This window comes from Pecten maximus, chromosome 11, assembly GCF_902652985.1.
Source record: "Pecten maximus chromosome 11, xPecMax1.1, whole genome shotgun sequence".
Classification (NCBI taxonomy): domain Eukaryota; kingdom Metazoa; phylum Mollusca; class Bivalvia; order Pectinida; family Pectinidae; genus Pecten; species Pecten maximus.
In genome coordinates this window covers 12,319,176-12,346,145 of record NC_047025.1, presented here as the reverse complement: position 1 = coordinate 12,346,145, position 26,970 = coordinate 12,319,176, and the positions used below count along the sequence as shown (strand labels likewise).

The 26,970-nt window shown below is 34.8% G+C and overlaps 2 protein-coding genes across 2 annotated transcripts; one reads left to right on the top strand and one right to left on the bottom strand.

Moving 5' to 3' along the window:
* Positions 1 to 463: 463 nt before the first annotated feature.
* Positions 464 to 7,968, top strand: LOC117337776 (dehydrogenase/reductase SDR family member 4-like). The gene is made up of 9 exons (XM_033898889.1): positions 464 to 663; positions 2,568 to 2,745; positions 3,081 to 3,158; positions 3,709 to 3,732; positions 4,968 to 5,038; positions 6,051 to 6,102; positions 6,389 to 6,523; positions 6,759 to 6,814; positions 7,379 to 7,968. Exons 1-9 carry the CDS (start codon positions 611 to 613, stop codon positions 7,491 to 7,493), a joined length of 762 nt encoding a protein of 253 aa, XP_033754780.1. The 5' UTR covers positions 464 to 610; the 3' UTR covers positions 7,494 to 7,968.
* LOC117337775 lies at positions 7,526 to 24,082 on the bottom strand. The gene is made up of 16 exons (XM_033898888.1): positions 23,563 to 24,082; positions 21,910 to 22,658; positions 19,626 to 20,269; positions 19,209 to 19,371; positions 17,908 to 18,708; positions 17,285 to 17,463; positions 16,600 to 16,759; positions 15,705 to 15,796; positions 14,916 to 14,958; positions 14,249 to 14,367; positions 13,832 to 13,993; positions 13,240 to 13,443; positions 12,584 to 12,681; positions 11,859 to 12,024; positions 10,975 to 11,120; positions 7,526 to 10,411 (listed from the first exon to the last, which is right to left on the bottom strand). The coding sequence occupies exons 2-16, from the start codon at positions 22,652 to 22,654 to the stop codon at positions 9,775 to 9,777; spliced, it is 4,359 nt and encodes a 1,452-aa protein (XP_033754779.1). The 5' UTR covers positions 22,655 to 22,658; positions 23,563 to 24,082; the 3' UTR covers positions 7,526 to 9,774.
* Positions 24,083 to 26,970: the final 2,888 nt, after the last annotated feature.

The window sequence follows — 26,970 nt, the reverse complement described above, 5'->3', positions numbered from 1 at the left end:
TTCGATTGTATTTTGTATGCTTTCGTATAATTTGGAAATTCAACGCTTGAAATTTAAATTATGTCGTTGGTGCAAATGTCCATTTCATTTGAAAATGAAAAAGTGATACATAGATTGATCAGTGAACAAACTTTGAAAACTTATGTTGATGTTGGTCTGTACACGTAAACTGACGGTTTCGGATAAAAGTATCGAGTAATGCAGAAGAAATATCTTTGAATGAAACAAAGAAATTAAATAAAAGAAAAGAAAATAAACAAATATTTTTTAAGAATATAAGAAACATCTGATAAAACTAAGCGTATATTAACATATATAATTTTTGTGTAAGTTTGTGTGTGTGGCTTCAGTAATATCTTATGCAAGAGTTATGCTACGATATATTAGAATGTTAGGCGATACCAGAGACATATACATATATATGTCTCTGGCGATACCCAAGCATGTATGCGCATGCCTTTTAAAATCTTACACTACTACTGCACAGCCTGGTGTATCGTTCTATGTATTGACATATCTTTATCTTTACAGCACGGCGACCTACTTCGTTACCTGTTGTCCAGGTTCGGGGTAGTCCTATTCTTTGACCCCGTTTTCATCCTCGCACAAGATGGCTCAGAAGTTAGCAGGGAAAATCGCGATAGTAACAGCATCGACAGACGGGTAACAATTACTTATTACAACCATTCTTTAAATCAGTAGCTAATCATAATTGCAATGTAAATATCTAATCTCTACTTTTATAGCAGTTACATGTACATGTATGTATGTACATGTAATTACAATTACATGGCCTATATTACCTTTAGTTTATATCATATTACATGATGATATAGGATGCATTTCATTTGGGACATAACTACACTAGTAAGATTTAGAGTAAAAGTTCACTAGTTATGATCAGTAAAGCATTGGCACTAAATATCCATTAACTTAGACTAAAATGTTTGCTAATTTGAGGCTAGCAGTTTACTAATTGAGGTACAGGTAATTAATAATATAAGCAGATCATAAATTTACACTGACAGTTCACTAATCGTGTCTGACAGCTCGTTGTTGTAGACGATATTGGATAAATTTTCAAACTCTTAGACACAGTATAACACCTCACCGAGTTAGATCATCACCGTCATTACATCGTCGTCGTCACCAGAAACACATTTTAATGTAATAGGTCATCAGTTTAGACCGGTAAGTTATTGTTGCAGTGTAAGAGTGTCTAAATTAAGACGGCTCATTTTCAGTTTAAGACAAGCTAGCAATTCAAGAATTTAGACAATATTGCAGAAGTTGACTAGTGCAGACTAACGGTTAATCAATTCAGACTAACATTGTACTAATTCAGACTAGTTGATTAATTTAGACCAGAAGTTCATTTTGTTGACTATCTGAACGTAGACTAATAATTCACTAATTGTGGCGAACAGTTCATTGAACAAGACAATATTAAATAGTTTTGATTAACAGAAGCTAATTTTGAATGGCATACTAGTTCTAACAATAATTTAGACTAACAGTATGCTGTACTTATTTGAATCAATATAATCCATACCATTATATTAGTGTAGGTACAGGGTAGGTAGGTAGGTAGGTACAGGGTAGGTGCAGGGTAGGTAGGTAGGTAGGTAAGTACAGGGTAGGTTGGTAGGTAGGTACAGGGTAGGTACAGGGTAGGTACAGGGTAGGTACAGGGTAGGTAGGTAGGTAGGTACAGGGTAGGTAGGTAGGTAGGTACAGGGTAGGTAGGTAGGTACAGGGTAGGTACAGGGTAGGTAGGTACAGGGTAGGTAGGTAGGTACAGGGTAGGTACAGGGTAGGTAGGTAGGTACAGGGTAGGTAAGTACAGGGTAGGTACAGGGTAGGTAGGTAGGTACAGGGTAGGTAGGTACAGGGTAGGTAGGTACAGGGTAGGTAGGTAGGTACAGGGTAGGTAGGTACAGGGTAGGTACAGGGTAGGAAGGTACAGGGTAGGTACAGGGTAGGTAGGTACAGGGTAGGTAGGTAGGTACAGGGTAGATACAGTGTAGGTAGGTACAGGGTAGGTAGGTACAGGGTAGGTACAGGGTAGGTAGGTAGGTAGCTAGGTAGGTATACTAGGTACAGGGTGGGTAGGTAGGTAGGTAGGTAGGTAGGTACAGGGTAGGTACACAGTAGGTAGATACATTAGGTATGGCAGACATAGATAATATTGCCGTATTGATATGGCATGAAGTAAAACTATCACGAAACTGAATGTTTTGCAGAAAAGGTAAACATGCAAAACATACGGTATTTATCTTTCCTGAACTTTGATAACCTAACACTAGTGTGCTGCATTTTCATAATTAGATAACACTAACAAATAATAAAAGATAGGTAAATCAATAAATAAATAAATAAATAAATAAATAGAGAAGATAAATAAATGATTGCAATCAAAATTGATCTTTATTTACACGATCCCTTAGACTAACACACTAAGTATAGAGTAAATACATTTTTTTGTACGTGTAAGTATAGGGTTTCTGCACCCCAAATAAATGTTGTTTTGTGTTTCAATACTCATTGTTGTTATTCCCATTGTCTAGAATCGGGTACGCCATTGCGGAGAAACTTGCCCAAGATGGCGCCAAAGTGGTAGTAAGCAGCCGGAAGCAGGCTAATGTTGACGCCGCCGTTAAGAAGCTCAAATCTCAAAATCTGGATGTCGTAGGCGTTGTATGTCATGTGGGGAAACCGGAAGATAGAGATCGACTCGTGACTACGGTAAGAAAGGGCATGTAGTTATGCTAAATCTGGTGTTTATAGTCCTTGCAACAGCCAACAATGTCAGATAGATATCTATCGAATGAGATATAGTGACGTCATCAAATGATCTGATTTCTAGATTTGTTTGCGATTTTGGTAGTTCAGTGAAAGGAGTCTGTAGAAAGATGAATGAAATGGACATCAACAAAAACATGGACATATGTATCTTTTTCACAATATTCGTTGGAAATCTTGATCACATAATAACTTAGATACATAACCCATTCACATGCCATAAATCATATCTACTTTCTTAAATTACTATTTATGTTATGGTATTGTTTTCCTTACAGGCTATAGAAAAGTATGGTGGTATAGATATATTCGTATCCAACGCTGCCGTTAATCCCTTCTTCGGTCCGATCCTAGATGTGAGTATATTACGTTCATACATTTCTAAAACTGGTACAGGTGTATAAAGGTTATTTATCACGTTCTAAAAAGTATTCTTAATTTGTGTATACAGGATTAATGAATAAAAGACAGTGTCTGCAATGGTATGGAATTGAGAATAACTATAAGCCTTATGTGAAAAAAAATGCATTTGCCAGATTTCGACAGTTGAAATAGTACTTTAGAATATATAGTAAAACGTTGCATGTATATTAAATGATGTCAGTAATAGTGTATACAATGTAATTAGCGGTTTAGTGCTGTGCTAGTGTAAACAACTTTTTTTATTATTGTTATGAGCTCAATTGATGAATGATCATCAAAGTTGTAATTTTTGTTGTTAACTAAAGCCATATGACTCATTTTCATCATCACCATATTACGTTGTTTAGCACATGTAAGTGGATTACCATGTGCATGCCTTGTATTAGATTAATTATTTTTCTTTCTTTTTATAAGTACAGTTGTATAACAAAAACTGATATATAATGATATAAATATTTATGATAAGTAATTTTGTTTTGATAGTGTCCAGAGTCTGCTTGGGACAAGGTAAGTACAGGCATTGATACATACATCTATTTTACCTACATGATTATTTACCATACCATTGCATATATGTCATGTTTGAATAAATTTGAATCGTGACTTGATTCAAAATATACACATGTACTTGACGTGCTGTTGAAATCCTATTTTCAAAATTATGTTTAACGAATTATCCTGGTAATGCATTCCTATCTAGATTGATCATATATATATCGGTCTATGTTGAGTTTCCCCGCCTCCTTGGTGCCAACACTTTAGGACTAGCTCTTATCATCACTGACGAGTCCTAGAAGGGCGAAACAGGTGTATGATGTCCCAAACATGACTGACGAGTCCTAAAAGGCCGAAACAGGTGTATGAAGTCCCTAACATGACTGACGAGTCCTAAAAGGACGAAACAGCTGTATGAAGTCCCTAACATGACTGACGAGTCCTAAAAGGACGAAACAGCTGTATGATGTCCCCAACATGACTGACGAGTCCTAGAAGGACGAAACAGGGGTATGATGTCCCCAACATGACTGACGAGTCCTAGAAGGACGAACCAGGAGTATGATGTCCCCAACATGACTGACGAGTCCTAGAAGGACGAAACTGGTGTATGATGTCTCTATCATCACTGACATGTCCTAGGTAGAAGGACGAAAAAATTGTATGATGTCCCTAGTATTACGGACGAGTCCTAAAAGGACGAAACAGTTGTGTAATGTCTCTTTCATCACTGACGAGTCCGAGAAGGACCAAACAGCTATATAATGTCTCTATCATCACCGACGAGTCCAAGGCCGCGGTACGGATGTTCGATTATTCACTTACTTTTTGTAAGCATAATGGAACGAAATGTCCAACCATCATTTCTTCCATGACTGAACTGTATCTGTTCGCTACGGAGGTTACTGCCCATCCCTTTCTATCTACATGTATCCACATTTTAATTTATTGTTATTTATGAACTGTACATAATACTAGAAAGATTATATTTATCCAAACCCAGGAGGTGTAATATTAATATTGTGAAATAATAACTGGAAAAACAAATTAATCAATGCGCAACCAGTTTGTAACCATGCATAGAGATGTAACAATTACTCCTTTAAGAAATGACGAATAAGTGACATCAATAAGCTAAACCAAACTTCCAATGACATTAAGACTGTGATTCTGTGATTCTGAACTACATGTATTTAAAAACAAATCAACCAACCACCTATTTCGTCACGTGTTTGTTTTTTCCCCAGATTTTTGACATTAATGTGAAAACAACATTTTTACTCTGTAAGGCCATTGTTCCTCAAATGCAAAAGCGAGGGTAAGTACCATTATTTCAGCAAGTAAAATTTTAATCAGATGTTGTTATGGTCCTATAACACACATTGCTATTGATGACAAACTATAATAAAGCAGGTTTTAGGTTTGTCACTTTGTGTTTGTGTCTTGCTATTTCGGCCTTCACTCCACTTTAATCTGAGTGTGCTAATAACAACATGTTTATTGTCTTTATCTTGAATATTTTATCGATATTCAGGTTAAATTATTTTATATCGAACATATTGCACATGATTATGTTGTTTACTCCACTTAGTTATGTAGGCAACAATACTATTATGACTTTATACGTCTGTGATTGTTTGGGAATGCAAGTCCTTCCGTAGCACAAAGCGTATATGCAAAATATAACTAGATTGATGATATCAATATCCATGCTATAGCACATATCACAGTCCATATTTGTGGTCATCGGCCAAGGATCAAAGGTCACACATGGCATGGTCACGTCTGAAATCAAAAGCTTGTGTAAAAAGAGAGGTCAAATATTCACAGCATCATTTCATAACCTGTTTAAATATGGTAGTCGCATGATAATGGTCAAAGGTCACAACTTATTTTGAAATTAAACACATGTGAAAAAGTTATTTCTTCAACCCCACATTCGAATTACTTCATTTTCACTCCATGATATCAAGACAAGAAGATCAATTTATTGTTTCATTTTTTGTGGTCATCAATCAATGTGATTTATTGACCAAAGGTCACATTTAAGCATTTTGAATTTAAATAATTGTGTATAAGCTGTCTGTGTAATGATTTGAATGATATTCATTCCATAGTATCACACCATGAATATCTATATCTTATTCAATTTCGAAATATTTTGTCACGACCACTTTGCTTAAATGTAACAGGTTATCCTAAATATATAATCACATAGCCATTTACTGATGAGAAGGGTTAGGTGGTTTATATCAGCCCAGCTCATCTGGATGAGTATATTTTGTGTAGTCGGTAGATAATCTAATATAATGTTGGATTTTACCTTTTAGAGGAGGTTCTATAATACTCGTTTCTTCAACTTCAGGATATGAGCCAAATGCAGTAAGATTGACCAATATTACATTTAAAGTACTTTAAAATAAAACAATACTGGTGTATCCCCTTATCATTTCTAATAAGCAGAATTGCACATCCGTTCATTGATATTTGCTTTTGTTAAATATATAGCTATATTGATTATGCACACTGTATCAATAAGTATATTTGATATTTTTAAAAAGAATTGTTAAGAAAGATAAGAAAGAGTTTTCTGCATAAATAGATTAAAAAGGAGATAAATAAAAGAAAATTAATGTGTTTATACATATCAATTTTGATTTGTCGTCAGATTATTGGACCATATGGTGTCAGTAAGACAGCCGTTCTTGGTTTGAAAAAGGCCTTAGTGCATCAACTGTCGCCGATGAACATCCGGGTTAATTGCCTCGCTCCCGGTCTAATCAAAACGAGGTTTAGCGAAGCTGTACGTACATCAATCGATCTACATTCTGTATATACATTGCTGAAAATAATTTAACCCTGCATAAATAAACTTGTTTGACATAATTTAACAACGACAAATAATCAATTCAGATAAGTTTCCTTTTCTATTCAGTAGATGCATATTTCTTTAATTCTCTGATAGTATATTTTCTATCAATATTAAATTTTTACTGTACAGGTAACAATTAATTTTTTTCATTGTATTATATCTTTAGCTGTGGAAAGATTCGAACAACTTGAAGATTGCAACACAAAATATAAAGCTTGGAAGGTAATTATCAAATCTTAATTGTGTAGGATGTTTACATAAAGTAAAGTTTTCTCCCCTTGTCTTATATCTTGTTAACGTATTCCAACTCTACATACGTTTGAGCATTCTGCATATTATTGGCAAAATTCAAATCTTTCTGTATTTTAACGGAATTTAATAGCATTCTTAAGGTTTGGTAAGGGTTAGTTATCACATACGATAGACCAAACTTTATATGATAATAATAATATACATTGATGAATAAATTAACGCTAAACATTGGATCAGCAAGTAAAAACTGACTAGTGTGTATAAAACTCTCGGTATTCCGGACGATGTGCCATTTAATGAATCCTGTATTCATAAAGAATCGCGTTTCTTTAAAAATATATGATATATGTAAGATTTTTGGATAATTCATGAATTAATATTCCACCTTAACGCATACCGTGGTAATGTTTACCATTACATACAAATAAGGCAACAAAGTATGGATAATACAGTTCTGTTTTCTTTATCAAACACTTTTACGCTACTTGTACCAAATCATTGTTTAATGTTGATTTTAAAATGATATAATTGCAGAATCGGCGAGGCCCGAGAGTGTGCTGGGATTGTGGCCTTTCTAGCGTCAGACGAGGCTTCCTATATCACAGATGAAACTGTTATGGTGTCGGGTGGAGCACAAAGTCGACTCTAGGGGTAGATCAAAGATGAGACAAACAATTAAAATACTCTAGAACTTTTATTGATTAATTGTTTATCCCAGTGGAATAAAACCCTTTCCTTGATCATGGAGATGGAATTTATATAATTTCTGAAATTAGTTAAAGTCGTATGCTTTGTTTCCTTGGTAAAAAAAATGGAAAAAGTAAACAAAATTCTAGCAGAAAACTTGCCGATAAAATAATTATTTCGCTAGAGTACGAATCGTTTTCCATTATGTCGACAAATCCACATGTCATTGTTCTTAGTACAAATTACAATCAACAATATTTTACGAGTATTCATTTATTACTGGCTTTGCATTACAAAATGCTTTTCAACAAAATAATATCATCAAGTAAATAATACAAACGATTGGGAAAGAAATATTCTGCTTTATCTATTCTAATCAAATAACCTTGCCATGCATAAACGCATAGAGGGAACCGCAGAATTCATTGTTTGAAAAACATATATCATTTCCAAATAATACTATATACAATGTATTTTATTATCATATATATATAAATGCTTCCAAAACTTCTTTTGTATTTGTTTGATTACTCGTTTTGTCTGTTATCAACCACATATAGAGAAAGGGAAAATCACATATAATATGCTATTGATTATCTCGCAGTTTGACAACTCAAAGACCGTACCTATAAATTCTATAATTCTATAGAAAATACTCCGTTACCTAGGACAATTAGGGTTGGGTTGGGGTTACGATGACGAAGTTCGGCTGTATACACCATTTAATGTGGGAATATCTATTATTTATTCGGTAAATAACTCTTCACATATAAAGTAAAAAAGCTTAAAAGAGTATTAACAATAAAAAGTGATTGTCTTCATCAGTGAACACACTAATATAAATATAATCTATGAAATATTTTTAAACTTGAAACGAAACCTAACGTTTCTCTGAAATGACACTAAAAGAAAGATATTTAGAAGGAAAATGTTATGTTTTTTTTGCACTTTCATATTTAGACATATGAAGTTTAACGGAAAGCAACAATATTCATATTGTTATATGTTAATAGCAGCATACAAAACATTAGTTATTTGCGAGCTCCAGACCTCGTCTAGCACACCTTTACGTGAGGTCATATTGTTACCATTTAATATGTCTTTCTACTATTGTCTTTGTTTTTGCTTGTGAAAAAAATAATTCTATTGTAAAAATGTATGTTGAGTTGATATTTGTGTCAAAAAGATATTTGTATAAGAATAAAAAACCATAATTGTATTTTAATTAGCTGCACCATCATAATTCTTAATATAACAAACTTTTTGAACACGTTGATCGTGGTACTTGCTTGATATTCACTAAAAAGATGGTTATTTTGAGAACTAATGTAAATAATGCTTGGCAAGATAATTTACATATACAGTGTATATTGGCTCTATAATATAATACAAATGTTGGGCGATATATTGGTACACCACGAATGAAAAATATGTTTGGGAGACATACCGGTATTGATTAAACTGTAATGTCCGATTATACAAAAGCATTAATGTAAATGTTTGGTATTTCACAGGCTCGAATGTAAGCAGGATAGAGATAACAAAATAATGACACGGGTGAAATATAACATGTACACAAACCTAGGTTATAACACAGTGGGTAACAGTAATAAAACAATAGCGAAATGTAACATGTCATAACTTTAGTATGTCAGTATTTTCACATATGATGTAAGCGTCCGGCATCACACCATCAAACAGATTGATGTACACGATAAACAGCAGGCGTCAATCATCACGTAGAAACGATGTAAGTGACAGGCGTCAGCCATCACGTAGAAACGATGTAAGCGCAGGCGTCAATCATCACGTAAAAACGATGTAAGCGCAGGCGTCAACCATCACGTAGAAACGATGTAGGCGACATGTATCAACCATCACGAACAAATGATGTAAGCGGCAAGTGCCAATCCAAGGGCAGAAATGTTGTAAGCGGCAGGTGTCAAATCATCGGGCAGAAATGTCAAATCGTAAATCAACGTACATTTTACCATCACGCAGAAATAATGTAATTGACAGGCATCCGGACAATCACACAGTGGCCATGAAGGTGTCAAATTATGATTTGTCCCTTTTTATATTTAGCATGTATTCCTATATCTTGAGTTTAAATATATATGCTGCTATCTTTTTAACACAACTACTAGTTAAATTGTATTCAGGCTTCTATACACCCTTGGTATACATCTTGTGTATGCAAGTGTCTTTGCACGTTGTCTTTGTATTTTGTATCATGCGAGTTATCAAATGTTGAAAATTTGAACACATTGTGATTTTTTTGTAGGAAGTGTTGCACTTCTTGTTGGGACAGGAATGTTCATCATCTGTTCAACAGGGGTTGGCATTTTCTCATTCAGGTTCCGATTGGGTTGGTTAGGAATTTTGTGACTAGATTGTTCAGGATTACGGACATAACCTTTCCTCTTGTCAGTCTCCTGTTTCATCTTGTGAATTTCCTTCGGTGTGAGACCGTTGATTGTATCGTACATCGACATCGGATCGTTTCTAGGTTGAACATCCATTCTGGATGATCTATTATCGTCTATATATTCGTACATGCTGCCCACTGTTTCTTTGCTCACACGTCTTCGACCGCCACCAGACCTCTTCGTCACAGGAATAACTGGTAGGTCACTTTTGAAGCTATCACAGTCTGAGCTCTTATCACACGAACATTCGGAATCCATATCACCCAGCATGGATTCTACACGTTCTACTGGTGTAAATGAGAGATCACGTGACACTAACTGATTACAGGATTTACTCCGTAACGGAACTCGGCCAATCCTGTAGATGCTAGAAGGAGTCGTTCTTTTGTGTTTTGGCGGCTGGTGTAGGGTATCATAGTCATAAGTGACCTCCACTGCTTTCCCGCTCAGTCTGAATAAAATATAAAAGAAATGACAGATACAGGCATATGTCTTATAATCACATTTTCATAAGGCCAGTAATATTTGGTAAAATGTTGCGTAACGCATTAGCAAGATTTATTTTTCAAGATGTCTACTTATTTAAAGGCTAACCTAAAATACTCTAAAACGTAAAATAAACTATTTGAAATGCATTTTTTGTTGTAAAATTGTCACTGACAACGGATGATCATTTCCTGTAACTTTCCCTTTGTATACATGTATATTGTAATGTGATGTCACAATGAAAATGTGACGTCAGTGCTTCATACTGTCGATTTTCGAATATGTAAGTCACCGAATGGACGTGATCAATGGTATCTTGCTGTAAATACTGATACACGTATTTGATGGAAATGTAAATCATATCAATATATTCACGTATCAATACGTGCATTTATATGCACAATATATAGGCGGAGATAGTTTAGGGCAAACATATGAAAAAGATCTAAATTTACGAATATTTTATTTCAAAGATATCTTATGATTCCAAAAATTAGACTAATTTAATGATAAACGGTAATTGGGTACCTGTCATGCAGCATGCGCTCTACATCAGCAATATCTGGTCTCCTGGTTCGATCACGGTCCCAGCATTTCTGCATAATCTCGTACACCCAGCCTGGACACAAAGGAGGTTTTTCGGGAGTTTCGCCTCTGTATAAGTGTTCCAACAGCTTAAAAAAAGGAAAAACAAATATTATTTACTGATGGGTATACAAGCCAATATAATAATTGATTATAGAATTAACCTAACATAAATATCGAAAGCTAAATTTTCATTAATGAAAATAATGATCATTGATATTAATCAATGGAACTGCCAATGTTAGTTGCAAATACAACCAATGCCAGCATCCATAAAAACAAAATGCTCAAAAGACACATGGGCATAACACAAAAAACTGTAAAGGGCACAGCAAACCAATTTGTGATCACTTATTAAGGTAGTGTTAAGTTAAGTGTACATCTAAATTGAGCATTGCCATTGTGAAATTGAGTACTGTATACTTTAATTTTTTTTGCAGGATATTTCATTTCGCTATATTGCGGTCACAATATCACATATTTATACTGTGAATAATTATCTCTGTGAATGTTTATTTCATACATATCAATATGTATAATATGGACAAAACAGTGTTGGAAATTTAATACCTGCGAAACTAATTCTCAATGGGACGACCGCAAAATATTAGCTCAGGGAAATTAGACAAATATACAGTATCTACTTTCTTAGCAAAGAACACGTACATTTAACAAAACCATGATTCTAACTCAGTAATCGAAAAAAACGAGGACAAATCTGGGTAAAATCTAGATTAATTAGGGAGATTCTATAGATGAGATCTAGGGTTCGGGACAAGATAGCAGCCTTACATAATATAGTGAATATCGTTGTCTCTTTAACTCACCAGATTGGTCTTGACAGTTGCAAAGGGGACCGTTTTGAGGATGTCAGCATTTGGATTTTTACTAAATGAATCCAGAGCCATGAAAAATTCATACAATGTCATGGCAAACATGTACATATCACTTTGTTTGGAATACTGCGCGCTCTGCAGGACTTCGATTGGCATCCTGGGAAATGCAACCAAAGATATGAATAATTTTAGTAAGATAATTTATAATAATTATCAAGACATCAGTGAATACCGAAATGCAAACGAAACCGTAATTAAATCTTAAAAATAAAAAAAGTATATGAATATATGTGTTCCAGAAGGGAAGAGTCTTCTGCTTGACAACCGCCATGCAAATCAGGTCAAATCCCGGTTCAGAAAAATGAGGACTAAGTTTGTGAAAAACCACGGGGATATCAACAAGCATTAAGTATGTCCGACTTCATGTCAAATGAAGAAGTATAATTTTCCCGATGAGATAAAGATGTATTTCAACATTTGAAAAGTTGATCAACTGGCAATGATATAAGAATTGTGAGGGAACTTAGGCTTAAGCATTTACTGCTAATAAACAATGATTGTTAACTTACTAAAAGTATCTGACATTTATTTTACAATGTACCATATTCATGATCGCTAAATGATACTTTTTACAATATTCTTTGTGAATATTCTCAAAAAGCGCTGGAGCGGAGGTGTTCAGCGTCATTAGCGGTTTGCGATGGTTTTGTACTTACCATCTGTTCCTGTTAGGAGCTTTTTCTGACAAGATGCTGTCGTCCAGAGTACAGTTTGAGCCAAGATGAAGAATCCGACCAAGACGCGGAATAAAAACCTAATAAATAAAGTTGATAATGAACAGGAAAACAGTATATGAAAGGAAAACATCCTGCCGTATCTGTTATCCAATATTAGCATTTTGAAAAAAATCATACAATATCTTAACCTATGAATCGCGGTATAAATGATATATATATTTTTTTATTATATATCAAAATCATATTAGTTTAAAGCCTTAAACGGACAAAATACAGCCATTATCTCTTCTAGAATTTCTAGAATTAAGTTCCGTAAAAAATGTACTTTTAATTTCTTTATTTAACAAATATATACCAATAAAAACACCGCGCAATATCAATTTATTTCACAACAGTGAGAAAGATATAGTAACAAAAAACATTGGATGTTACACTTCAGATTGTTATATAATTCATTTAAGACATGTTGTTGGGACGCCAATTCATGTAAATTTTCTAAAACCCGAGTTTGCATGTTTTAAGTATTTCACAATGACAGAGAATAAATGTGTCAGTTTTTCTTTGAGTAAGCAAATTAACAGTCAACAACTATTGTCGTTTGGAATTTGACTTATACATGTAGTTGCAATCTTTACCTTGCCTGACGACTCGCAGAAGTAAATGTTAGCGGCACACAAGTCTCGGAGGATGAAGTCCTTGGCATGCATGCAACTTATTAGACGCGCTAAGCTTTGTACAATTCCATAGTACTTTGCCATTTTTTCTGGTGCTGACGGATTCCCCAGCCTATTGGCCAATGCGAAGTCCAGAATGTTTTCTCCGGGTTCACAACCATAAACCTACAAACATCAGGATTGTGCTAGAGAAGGTTATGTCTTTTTTATTATTTATATTAAAATGTTTCAGGTTATTGTGTTGATTTTGTAAAATTTGCAATTTGTCGATTTCTGGCAAATCAAATTAATGAATAAAGACTGTATTAATGAAAACAATAATGATCATAGATTTAAGTCAACATTTTATAAAGGCGAAGTTTAAATATTTCTTCCGCATTCGTTTACCCTCTATGATGTAAAAAATGTAAAAATGTAACACAACAATAATATATAAATGATCATCTGTTAGAGAAATGCAACCTCAAATTTGTCAAGCTTGAAAAATGTAAATGTGTGTCAGATAAATAAACAATCTGCGAAGCAGAATGGTTTCAAAATTCCAATTCCCTACCAGGGTACAGTTGAAATCCATTATTCCTGTGCTTGGATGATTCTGTACAACGACAGGCCAGTGTCGGATATGGAACCAATTCATCACGTGTCCGGTTAGGAGAGGATACACGTTCTCAACGAAAGCCTGTGTAACGGGTTCTGTCACTTCAATGTAGCCAGACTGTTGAAGAAGGATGTTAAACGAGAGATTATCAAATGTATTACGAAAATAAATAGATAAATAAATGATAATAATAATAATAATAATAAACAATAAATAAATAAAACAAAATAAAATATGAGGCGCTCTGCACACAATACATTTTTTTCGCATGAAATCAAATCTGTTACATGTGGTATAAGCCAAAAACTGCGTGGGTGCCTATCGAAGCCTTTGTATACACTTCTTTGCCATTCGCTGATGAATAATGTTTACCTTAGCCGTGTAACTGGGTTGATCTGGAGCAAGAAGATCTTGTTGGGTCGCCTCAAGGTTGGAACTCACAATACGCTGGACCCGACGTGCGTTCCAGTATATGTACGAGTTTCGAGGCCCTATTAATACCACGGAAATTACTTTAAAACATTTTAGTGTACAATGCAATAGAGTAAATATTACATTTAGTGTAACCTAGAGGTTAATGCATATTAGCAGACATGGAACAAGAATATGATCGAAAAATTTTCCATAGTTGTCTCGGTGAATGATGTAGATAAATACAATGCTCACTCAGAATGTATTTGTTAATTTCATTACTCATATCCAATTTGCATTGTATGATATTTTAAATAAAAAACTAATTTTCTGATTTTTTTTCTCATTTGCATTCACGCTTCCTTTTACTATAGCAAATATCTTTATGCAGTTTGTCTGCTCACCGCACTCTTGAATACTAAAAAAGAGTATATTGACGGAATAAACTAGAGTTTATGTTATAACATGAACTCTGTAAAGTTTTTGAAGATTTATCTTTCTTCGTTTTCTGCAACTATTTCGAATTTGTCTTTTTCTGTCAGAGTGACTTTATGGGAAATCAAAATTGACATATAGTAGAGTATTTACGCTTAAATACGGCATACTAAAAGTTTAAATGAATTCTTACCTGTCCTGCCTTTGCGAAGATCCAGAAATAACTTGGGTATCCCCTATTACAAAATGAGCAATAACATTATACATTGGAGGATCAATTTACGAATATGTGCCAGAGCGCATAAATTAAAACATCTAAGGAACGAGTTCGGGAGCTCTGGATTTGTAGTCTTACGCTCAACCGATCTTTACACGAGCAGCATATCAGCTAGTATTTACTATGGTTACATACAAAATTCAAAACTTATATTTTATACAGGCAAAATAAGTGATACATAGAGTTTACGCAACGAGTGTCTGTTGGATTTGGAATTTATTTCATTTAAGTACACGAGCTTTGCCGAGCGTCTTTTGTATATTTAAACAAAATAACTTACGGGTGTGTAATAAATTCCATATAACAAAAAATCACTAGTCGTGTGACCTGTTTCTACCACAGTAATCTCGGCTTGAATCAATGGGTAACGTGGCCAAATCTAATTTCGCATATGCAAATAAGGTTTACAGGTGACGTCATTCGGTTATTGATGACGTTGATAATAATTGCAGTTCGGGTCAATGTTCGAATTCTTGACCAATCAATCGACTGGAAGTTTATATTCCACTAGTGGAATATAACATATATCCAACAGTCAGCACATTTATATAATGGCATGAGAGTGGAATAACACAGCGTATTGTGATATAAATATATTTATGTAACAAAAGGCATAACAGATTAATGAAACAGCCATAGTGTATGTATGCGATAGGTAAATGGGGTCACTGTGAACGTTGAATTTGTCCATTTGTTTGAACTTACCCGTTCTATGACCATTCCCTCCCTTTGGCCGACAGGGATATCTGGGTACATTCTGTCTTCATCACAAGCGCGACTCACAGGCAATCGTGGCTCTGTCAAATACAAATTTAATACAATAATTTAGTATTTTGTTCAGGTAGTAGCTAGCAATTCTTGAGATATAGGTTTCTTAGTTCAAACTAAAGTCGATTGATCTGACATTCTTAGATAACACTACCAAAATAAACACATCTTGCAGCCAACCAAATAGGAGAATGCATATAACTATGCTTAAATCTAGTATAGTTATGCGGAATAGATATACATACAACAGTTCTTTAAATGCATTGCATATTCCATATTGGATATACTGTGCACGCCTACAATTATCTAAGCAAAATGTCAAATCAAACAAAAATAATTGATAAATGTATAAAAAAAAAAAAAAAAATAAAAAAAAATAATAATAAAAAAAATGCCGCATTACCCGCACATAAAAAAATGTTTATAAAAAAATGTACTCTTAGTATTAAAAACTGGTGAGAATATGTACAAGCAAGAAATAAGTGTCGCGACAATAATATCAATTTAAATTACCAGCAAAGGAAGATATGGCCATTTTTTTAGTACTACCCGAGGAAGGATTTTGACCTGCAAGTAAAACCGAGAACTAAAATCTCGGCACCAAGTTATCACATTTTGTCTAAAAAATAGCAGTTACAGAGGCCAATTGCAAATAGGAGAATGTAGATGATATTGTATTCATAGTAATACGACGGTGTTTCTTTTTGCAGATAGCTTACTCTTCGTCCTTTAGAGTCTTTTAGGGAAATAGCGCGAAAATAAAGTCTTTGGGCAGTACCTTTAGCATGATAATGAAAGATCTTACATGAAACAGTTATCTGTAAATACTTACGTGCATTAGCCGGTGAATATCTGTGGGTCAGAAAGACGCCCCTAACAGACGACAAAGTCACTCTTTCCTCTGCCTCGATATGAACACATCTTAATATGACGTCATGCACATTACGCGGGATGCACGGCCATTGTTTGGGCGTCAGCTTTTGGAAAACGACCTGTGAACAAAAAGGATATTACAGTTATTATTTGCAAGTATTTCTGAATATAACTGTATCCTTTCCTGTCAGAATATACACCTTAACAAATAGTATGTCTGCTATTTTCTTTCTCGTGGAAGAACAAGATACATCTATTTTTTTAAATCACATTTGTGAAGGTTCAATGAACAAAGATTGATTGATTTGTAAACTAATTTTCTATTCAAACTATTCCTGCATGACTAAACAATGAATACAGATTTATAGAAAATACCTCAGGTTTGAGACCGGGCCAGATCGGACGTGTTGGGATATAAATACAATGACATACTTGACCTTTACCGTTTGATGTGAATGCATGGCAAACATTTCCCTATATGAGTTCATATTTGAAAAAAAATCGAATTGTGAAAGATACATGTATTACTATTTAATATCACAGACATAACGTTAAATATATTTCATAATTTTAGTCTTCCTTCTTATAAATGCATGTGTATCTATTTGTTAAATAATAATTATTTCAATTTGTCCTAAACTTACCCATTCCATGACCTTTTCAGTAGAGATGGTGTAAAGCTCAACAAACGGCTGGCACCCGTGTGTATATATTTCGTACAGTAGTTGTCCGACCATCCACGTGTCCGTCCGTATGTCAAACCGTCCCTCCAACAGGGACTCTGGGGCCGTCCAGCGCGTGGGGACACCAGTCCCTTCAAGGTCTAAAGAGTAAAAGAGATGATCAATAGTTGAAAATGATATAATGAATCTAATTTTGAAACCTATAGAATAGTATTTTGTGGTATTAAGTAAACCCCCGAGTTAACATATATATATATTATTATGTGTAATGAATTATTTTTCTATGTGCTACAATATGCCATATCAAATCGCGTAATGCAGCACTAGTCTGAATCAATTTCCATCATTCGACTGGAAAGGAGGTCCAATTTATTTTTAATATGCAATGTATTTCCTTGTTTACTTGTGTGAATAATGATATACTTTTGAATTAGCAGTGCACTTCCATGCGTATTATGGTAAACATACTTTATTTTAGTGCACTCAGTTTTAGCGCATATTATTGGAATGCTTTCGGCTTGAAAAGCGCATAAATAGGAACTCATATCTAAACAAACACACACACACATATATATATAACTTACCCGACACAGATATTTCAGAGGCGTCGACATGCTTGGCGATACTGAAATCCGTCAGAACTAGTCTCCTTCGACTGTCCAGCGCAAAGCTGGATGCAGTGAGGTTTCTATGAACTACCTTCTTCAAATGAAGAAAATCCACTGCGCTGATGACTTCAGAAGCAATTTTTGCAAGAGCAGACAAGTTGATCCAGTTCTTATCCTTCCGACGTTGGTGGAGGTAAGAAAACAAATCTGCCCCTTTGTATCTATCTACGACGAAGAACAGCGGTATGGGTCTACATTGGTACGCGTGCAATGCTAAAATGCCTGGATGATTGCCTTCGGCTTGGATGGTCCGAAGGATTTCCAGAGTGTTGATTTCGAATTTTGTTTCGTCCTTGTTAGCTTTGACCTTATAATCAGCCATAGAACCATCAAGAAGGCATTGCAAACTGGGAAGAAGACAGTGCAGAGTGACGTCACGGTGTCCAATTGAGGTACCGTGTAAAGTACACCAAGCAGGAGAGAAAGCAATGCTTGGGACGAAGTCTGCTCTAAGAATCTGGAAACTGAGTGGCTGCAGCAACGTTTCTATGTATTCTATCGTTTTGTTCTGCAACTGCTGTGACTGCAAACCGCTGATGTTATGCCAGTACCACACAGTGTGTACTAATTCTTTGTCTTTGAGGAACAACAGGCATTCCACTTCTCTCAACAGGCGGGTTCGTATCACCTGTCCGAATTTCCGAGAGTCGAAATATAAGTCCATCACACCAAGAAGTTCCATGATGTTCAACTCCTCACTGACACCTTGTTCGTTCCCTATTATTAAGAACATGGGTCATACTACCAGAAAAAATAACTTACGCAAAAAATTCAATTTATCTTTACTAGGATTCAAAGCATTAATGTTCGCCTATTAGATTCATTTGTATTGTTTTGGGTAGGTTCATATGCATATAAAAATGACAGGAAAGGAAGAAACTCGTAAACTTGTAAATAGGTTATATTTTTCATATATTCAGATAAGACAACTCTAAAATTAAGGCAAATATTTGAAAAGAAGAAATCTTTCAAAAAGAGAACGACCATTCCTAGTAATTAACTGATTAAGTGTGACGTCATAGTTTACACTCCTCGGTTATGTGCTATTTGGCGATTGCTTTGCGGAGAAATACTGTACACCGTTTGGAATCATCAAATGTAGATAAATTACTGGTTTCAGCGGCCTCCAAAGATAAATTTATGATACACCTAAGAAACTTTGATTAGCAAATCGTACATTCTACGTAAAACAAACAAATAATAGTGTGAATACTCACGAGCACAGGCATCCTTTATTAGCGTAACCACTCCCTGTGTTATACACATGAGGATGGCATGAGTCAGTGGTTCGGTCTTTGCTTGTTTGTGGTGTTTGTCCAGGAGACATGCGACCATGTATTTCAAAGTTGGAACGTCTTCAGTGATGCTCTTCTGCTTCAGCTTTTTATTTAAAAAACGACGATTGATATGTATTAATATTTGACATCTGTTTTAAATACCTTGACTATACAAATGCTTCCACAATTTAACAGAAATGAATTGGCCGTGAATAACATATGGAACTAAGTGTGATTAGAACATTTTAAAGTGTTTAAGCGTTGAACTCACGAACAAAATATATTCAATATATAAATCAAATTGATAAATTTGGTGAATGACTCTGAGTAAACGGATAATGTAAGTAATAGTCTTACCCGTTGCAAAATATCCAGAAACAAAGAATAGATATCCAGAAAGGACATTTTCTGAACGTATTTGTGGAGTTTCCTGTTGGAAACAGCATCCTTATATTTTGCCTTCTGTAATTTTGAGTTGCTGCGGAGCTGATGTACAATGCATGTAAGAATCTCTGTGATTGGGTACAGGCAGTTCGCTGCGGTATGACCTTTGCCTCTGACTCCGGATGTTGTGGTAAGCGCCTGACAACAGTTGGAGAGTACATGGTGAATCGTATCTCCGTCAGAATCTCTCAATACCAAGCAGGACAGCAAAATAGAGACAGTATTCAGAAGGATTGGTGTATATTTCTCAACCAGGTCAGTGTCTGAATAATCTCTTTGACAAAGGTCGACAAATGTGTTTATTCCAACAAGGAGTATTTCGATGTTACATGATCTATCTTTGGATTTCAGCTGTATATCAAAGGCCACTTCTGCAAGCTGTCTCTGTAATTTTAAGTCGCCTCCTTTCATTAATTGGATCAGTGAAACGAAGTCATTTTTTTCCCTGAAATAGGGTATTAATGATGTGTTGATCACTCTGGTATGGTGCTCTATTTCGTTCTCATCTGCAGACAAGAACCTCTCCAGAAATATAGGAAACGTCTCAGCTTGGTTTTCTAAAAATAAATGACTAAATAAATAAATAAAAGTAATACATTAACAGATTTATCAAAGAAAAATAATATTAGAAAATAAAGAAAGAAAAGAATGAAATATAATATATATGGTAAATATATATACGAATGTACATGTATATTTTATATTGAGCAGTGATTTATATGTTAAGGATTTTTTTTAAACATACCAATGTAATGTGCCCAGCAAAGAGAATGAATTCAAACAAATTCATTCTGTGAATAAATTAAGAAAAAGAAAATGATGATGTTGGTGTTGAAAACATTTCAATAAAAGAATGACACACACTAATCTACGCCAACTACAATGTATATAGAGCATACGGCATATCTAATACTTAATATAATGGTTGAAACAGACTTAATGGAATATATAGCCGTGAATTATCAACATTTTTGTATTATTTTGCATTTGTTATCTAAATGCTAAACTACTCAAAGGGGAAAAAACATGCATTAATGATGCAATGATGATATATTAAGCAATCAATACATTAAAAAGAAACAGAAGACAACTCAAAAATAGTAAATCGCTGCATTAACATTTGATAGATAACTGGAAATTCACAATAGAAATGTTTTCAGACAGGCGGTAGAGGACTAAAAATGTAAAAATAGAAAATACTTAACACTACAAGTATTTTTAAGTAACCAGGTAATAAATTATATATAATATTACAGAGCTATAACATAAGGTATTTTTTTTTATCTCATTACTAAGAACACAAGTCTATCATCACTTAATAGTCACTTGTATCTGCCTTTATTCGATGCGAAATTTGATAATTTTACCGTATTAGAAAAAGAAAATGTGCCAAATGTCTGTACAGTAAATTGTATACAAATTGAAGTAATGATATGGATGAATGGACATTGGAAGAGCACAGGAGCAATAAAAAATAGCCTTGAATTTTAGTTTCAGTCTCCACGATCCATAATCAAGAAATAGGTCAGAAGGGACGATGTAATTATATGGAATGTCTTTACATAATAGGATTATTGAACTATAATTAATCATTAATATATTAAAACACGAATGCGCGTATTTCAGTCACCAGCATTACATCAATGATAACAATTATTCTTACTTTTTTGTTTAGATACATGCAGCCCATCTCTCTTTTCACCCTAAGTGCCCGTAAGCATCTACAGGACAATGATGGTGGGGTCATATGAGATTAAATATGGTATGTGTGCAAGCAAGTCAAATTAACAACACTAAACACAATGTAAATTTTAACTTGGATACTTTACCTGTATGTTAATAATCACAACTGAAACATAATTTGTAAGAAAACTTCTAATCTCAGCGATTCGGGATTATATCTTAATATTGAACATATTTCTTTTTTAACTCATCAAATGTTTATGCGAATATCAGTGCTTAGATATGAACTTGTATTTATATCAACTTCTATTTATCAATTTGATATTAGGATGGAAGTGCGGGAGAGGTCTTCGTGTTAGAGGAGGAAACCAGAGTACCCGGGGAAAACCATGGTGTCGGGGATGTGACCCAATACGTTTTCAAGTTCGATCAGGGAATCGAACCCACAGTCGCCTAGTATGTTACCACTCTGCCATGACCCGCCCACTCCGAAAGACTTAGTATTTTCACTTACCTTGACTAGCGTATGTCCGCTGCCGTACAAACACACCCCGGAGTCCTTCTTCAGGACATCCACTTTTGGTATTGATGAAGATGTCCTCGATAACATCATTACTCGATCGATTTGTTTCGTTTCCGGATGAATCTGGGCGCATTCGCAAGTCCCTTTGAACATAGGCACCCATTTGTGATTGTCTTTCATGCAGTTCTTTTGTGAGAGAGCCAAGTGATACTGTCCTTCTGTATGTCTGTGAAAATCCTTCATCGTCGTTTTTAAAAGTCATGGCATTCTGTTGTTTCCATTTCAAGAAACCGTTGGTATAAACATGAGAATGCCTGCTTTCTGTTTTCATCCGTATCATTCCCACAAGTTCTTGAGAATCCAAAGCATCTGGTAACACAGTAATATCAAATCTGTTAAACTCATCCTCGGTGTCATGACGAGACATCACTAGGATGATGTTTCGCATGTGGTCCTGTATTACACCTTCAGAAGCCGACTTTAAAATGTTTTTATTGTGATCACAAACTGCTATTACCGTTGGGACATTCAGGGTCAGATGTGAAGCCATGCGGAACGCATCCTTCGGTGATTTGACAATGTTTGGCACCATTCCCTCTTTCTTCAAAGCAGAAACTACATCGCAGTTTATGTCCGTCCAACATAACGTTTTTGGACAACATATGACTCGGATTCCAGACGCTATTTCATTGTGATAGACATCAGAATCAGAGGACATCCGAACTGAAGTGGACATTTTGCTGTTAATATTGAAACCAAAATACCGATTATTAGTAAACATAATAACTTTTCAAAGATATCTTGTATGTTTTAGATTGCTTACTTGGATTACTGACCTTGGATAACTGACCTAAAGGACGTTTTTCTACCGGAGCTTCTAAGAGTAGGTGCTTGCTACCTCAATTAACTACCTACAGAGAGCGTAAAAAACCCAACAAAAAACAACACCATCGCTTTAGCAAAGTCAATCCCATTCCACATATTCTCCAGTTTTCTATTGTTTGGCAAGCATTGTTCATACACCAATATACGTATCAACATATCAACCAGTCGCGGGTATTAGGGTAAGTTTTGAATTTATTAGAAATATAAATCAGTATTATGGAGGTCCATCATTCCATTCCTCCGATATGTTCTATTGGTTATAAGAATATATGTCACTTCTAAGGCAGTAAGAAAGAGTAAACTCGGAGTTCACATAATACTGCCCCTAAACCGACACCCTATCTCATTTAAAACACAGGTCTTATTTGTAGTTTCTGGGACGAACAATGAGACCTCAATTTAGGGGAAGATATAGATAAAGAAGACTTGTAAGCAAAACATTACTTCCCTTATCTATGACGGAAATAAAAGATTAATGTCACATTGGATGGAGCTGTAACAATTACCCATAAGGTGAGTACGTGGTCCTTTTGAAGACAGCGGGATTTCAATGTGCTGTGTAAATTGCTAACATTATTTGATATTTACATAAGAGGAAAACTAGATCTCTGGTCTTTCCACTTAATTTGTTCTGCTCTAACTTGACACTTTGTGCTATTAAGTAAATGTATAGATACTAGTAAAACACATATCAATTGTCTATGGAAGAAATATGAATTGTCTTTTGCTGTAGGTTACTTAACAACTTAAATAACTTACGTGATAGGTGTCCTCCGTGTTGCCTACTTGCGAGGTTATTCCACAGAATTACAAACACCCAGATAGATAGTCACTGCATATAATGTGATATGATATCCTTTCCTTCAATTTTCTCTCTGTATAAAACTTCCGGTTAAACCAGAAAAATCCCCACATACCCACAAATTTATAAAGAGAAAATGCAATTTCATGCTACAAGTGAAACGTAATATCTAAAGGTTATGTGTATACATATGAACCATCCAGGAAGTTCAGCAAGGTAGAGTTTATCTGATCTTCGTGTATTTAGTTAATATTTATAAGTTTATAAGTTCTAGCTCAACAAAACATCCTAATACCTCTTACAAGTGACACCGTTACAGACGTGTTTATTAGTCAAAACAACCGATATCCAATAGGGTTGTTAGTATTTTTCATCTTATTAGACACAATGCATTTCTCTTAACCAGTCATGCGAAACCTTAAGATTAAAACCAAATCGTGATTAAAGTACAAAACATGGATAGATAGATATGGTCGTACGTCAGCCAAACTTCGTTGTCTCGGACTCTGATAACTTAAAGTGACACTGCTTAGCTCGAAGTTAAAATTCAGCTGCATTCGTTTCTTCATCCACCCCCCCCCCCCCCCCCACCCCACCCCACCCGAGATTCGACATATTATCATCGAATGGTTACAATGACAACGGCTGTATTTTTTTTTTATAATAAAATAAAATAACTACATGCCTTTATATCTATCTCTGTTGCTGTGTTTAAAACTAGGACACTTGTTTGTCGTATGAACATTATAGTTCAGGATGACTGCACTCGTTTGTGTACATGTTCCATTGAGAATTATATTGACAGACGGAAATTCCAGAATACACTATAACATTTTATGTGTATTTTCTGTCTGATATCGTCATACGAAGAAACGCATTCCATTCATTTTTGAGAAATATATTCTAGGTATTATATATTTTTACAAGAACGCTATCGCTTTATCAAATAGTCGATCAATTGGAAAACCAATTGGTGGGAATTTAAAGTGATGTGCAGAAGCGGGTTATCGTAAGAAAGGACTACATGTGGGGCTCCCAAATGAATAAAGAAGTTTCAGCAATATTTACTGTGCATGTGGCGCTGATTGCCCAAGAATAAGGGCCGTTGCATTCCAGTGTTGATAAAATGAGGTCTAAAAGTAGGCGTCTGTTTTCTTTTCTTTATCACAATAAGTAAACGGAAGTTTAATAGTCAAACATAAAGAAAATGTTTTTGTTATATAGGGATTGTATACGTATACATAGTATTGTCATTGTTAAAAAGTCTTTGTATATGGTTGCTAACATTTACATTCGTCATTCCTTAAATCGACACTGTACAATGTTTTGATAATTTCATTTAATTTGTCTGTCAATCATAAGACACTTGGCATTTTTACACGGATTTTTATATTGTATATTTTCTTTACGATAAGTCACTTGTGCACTTAAAGTAACAGATAGTTATATTTGTATTTGTCAGTCGACAAAAAGACACAGTTTTACATATTACAAGGATTATATCATTTGTATTTTCTAGTCGACCCTAAGACATGTTAATACTTGTACACGTATAGTTACAGCTTGTATATCGAAGATAAGACAATAGTTTATAGATAGTAACATTTTTACTTGTCATTGGTCATTACTTTGTAAAACTCGACCATTATACACTTGAATATGGGATGGGTTGTTACGAATGTACTTGGAACTCGACCATTAGACACTTGTTTATTTATGGATTGTAACAAATGTTCTTGTAGCCCGACCAGTAGACACTTGTATATGGATTGTTACAACTGTACTTGTAGCTCAACCATTAGACACTTGTGTATGGGTTGTTACAACTGTACTTGTAGCCCGACCATTAGACACTTGTATATGGATTGTTACAACTGTACTTGTAACTAAACCATTATATACTTGTATATGGATTGTTACAACTGTACTTGTAACTAAACCATTAGACACTTGTATATGGATTGTTACAACTGTACTTGTAGCTCAACCATTAGACACTTGTGTATGGGTTGTTACAACTGTACTTGTAGCCCGACCATTAGACACTTGTATATGGATTGTTACAACTGTACTTGTAACTAAACCATTATATACTTGTATATGGATTGTTACAACTGTACTTGTAACTAAACCATTAGACACTTGTATATGGATTGTTACAACTGTACTTGTAGCCCGACCATTAGACACTTGTATATGGATTGTTACAACTGTACTTGTAACTAAACCATTAGACACTTGTCTATGGATTGTTACAACTGTACTTGTAACTAAACCATTAGACACTTGTATATGGATTGTTACAACTGTACTTGTAGCCCGACCATTAGACACTTGTATATGGATTGTTACAACTGTACTTGTAACTCAACCATTAGACACTTGTATATGGATTGTTACAACTGTACTTGTAGCCCGACCATTAGACACTTGTATATGGATTGTTACAACTGTACATTGTAGCCCGACCATTAGACACTTGTATATGGGATGTTACAACTGTACTTGTAGCCCGACCATTAGACACTTGTATATGGATTGTTACAACTGTACTTGTAACTAAACCATTAGACACTTGTATATGGGATGTTACAACTGTACTTGTAACTCGACCATTAGACACTTGTATATGGATTGTTACAACTGTACTTGTAACTAAACCATTAGACACTTGTGTATGGGATGTTACAACTGTACTTGTAGCCCGACCATTAGACACTTGTATATGGATTGTTACAACTGTACTTGTAGCCCGACCATTAGACACTTGTATATGGATTGTTACAACTGTACTTGTAGCCCGACCATTAGACATTTGTATATGGATTGTTACAACTGTACTTGTAACTAAACCATTAGACACTTGTATATGGGATGTTACAACTGTACTTGTAACTAAACCATTAGACACTTGTATATGGATTGTTACAACTGTACTTGTAACTCAACCATTATATACTTGTATATGGATTGTTACAACTGTACTTGTAACTCGACCATTAGACACTTGTCTATGGATTGTTACAACTGTACTTGTAACTAAACCATTATATACTTGTATATGGGTTGTTACAACTGTACTTGTAGCCCGACCATTAGACACCTGTATATGGATTGTTACAACTGTACTTGTAGCCCGACCATTAGACACTTGTATATGGATTGTTACAACTGTACATGGAACTCGACCATTAGACACTTGTATATGGAATGTTACAACTGTACATGGAACTCGACCATTAGACACTGGTATATGGATTGTTACAACTGTACTTGTAACTAAACCATTAGACACTTGTATATGGATTGTTACAACTGTACTTGTAGCCCGACCATTAGCACTACTTGTCACTAATTGACTTGTG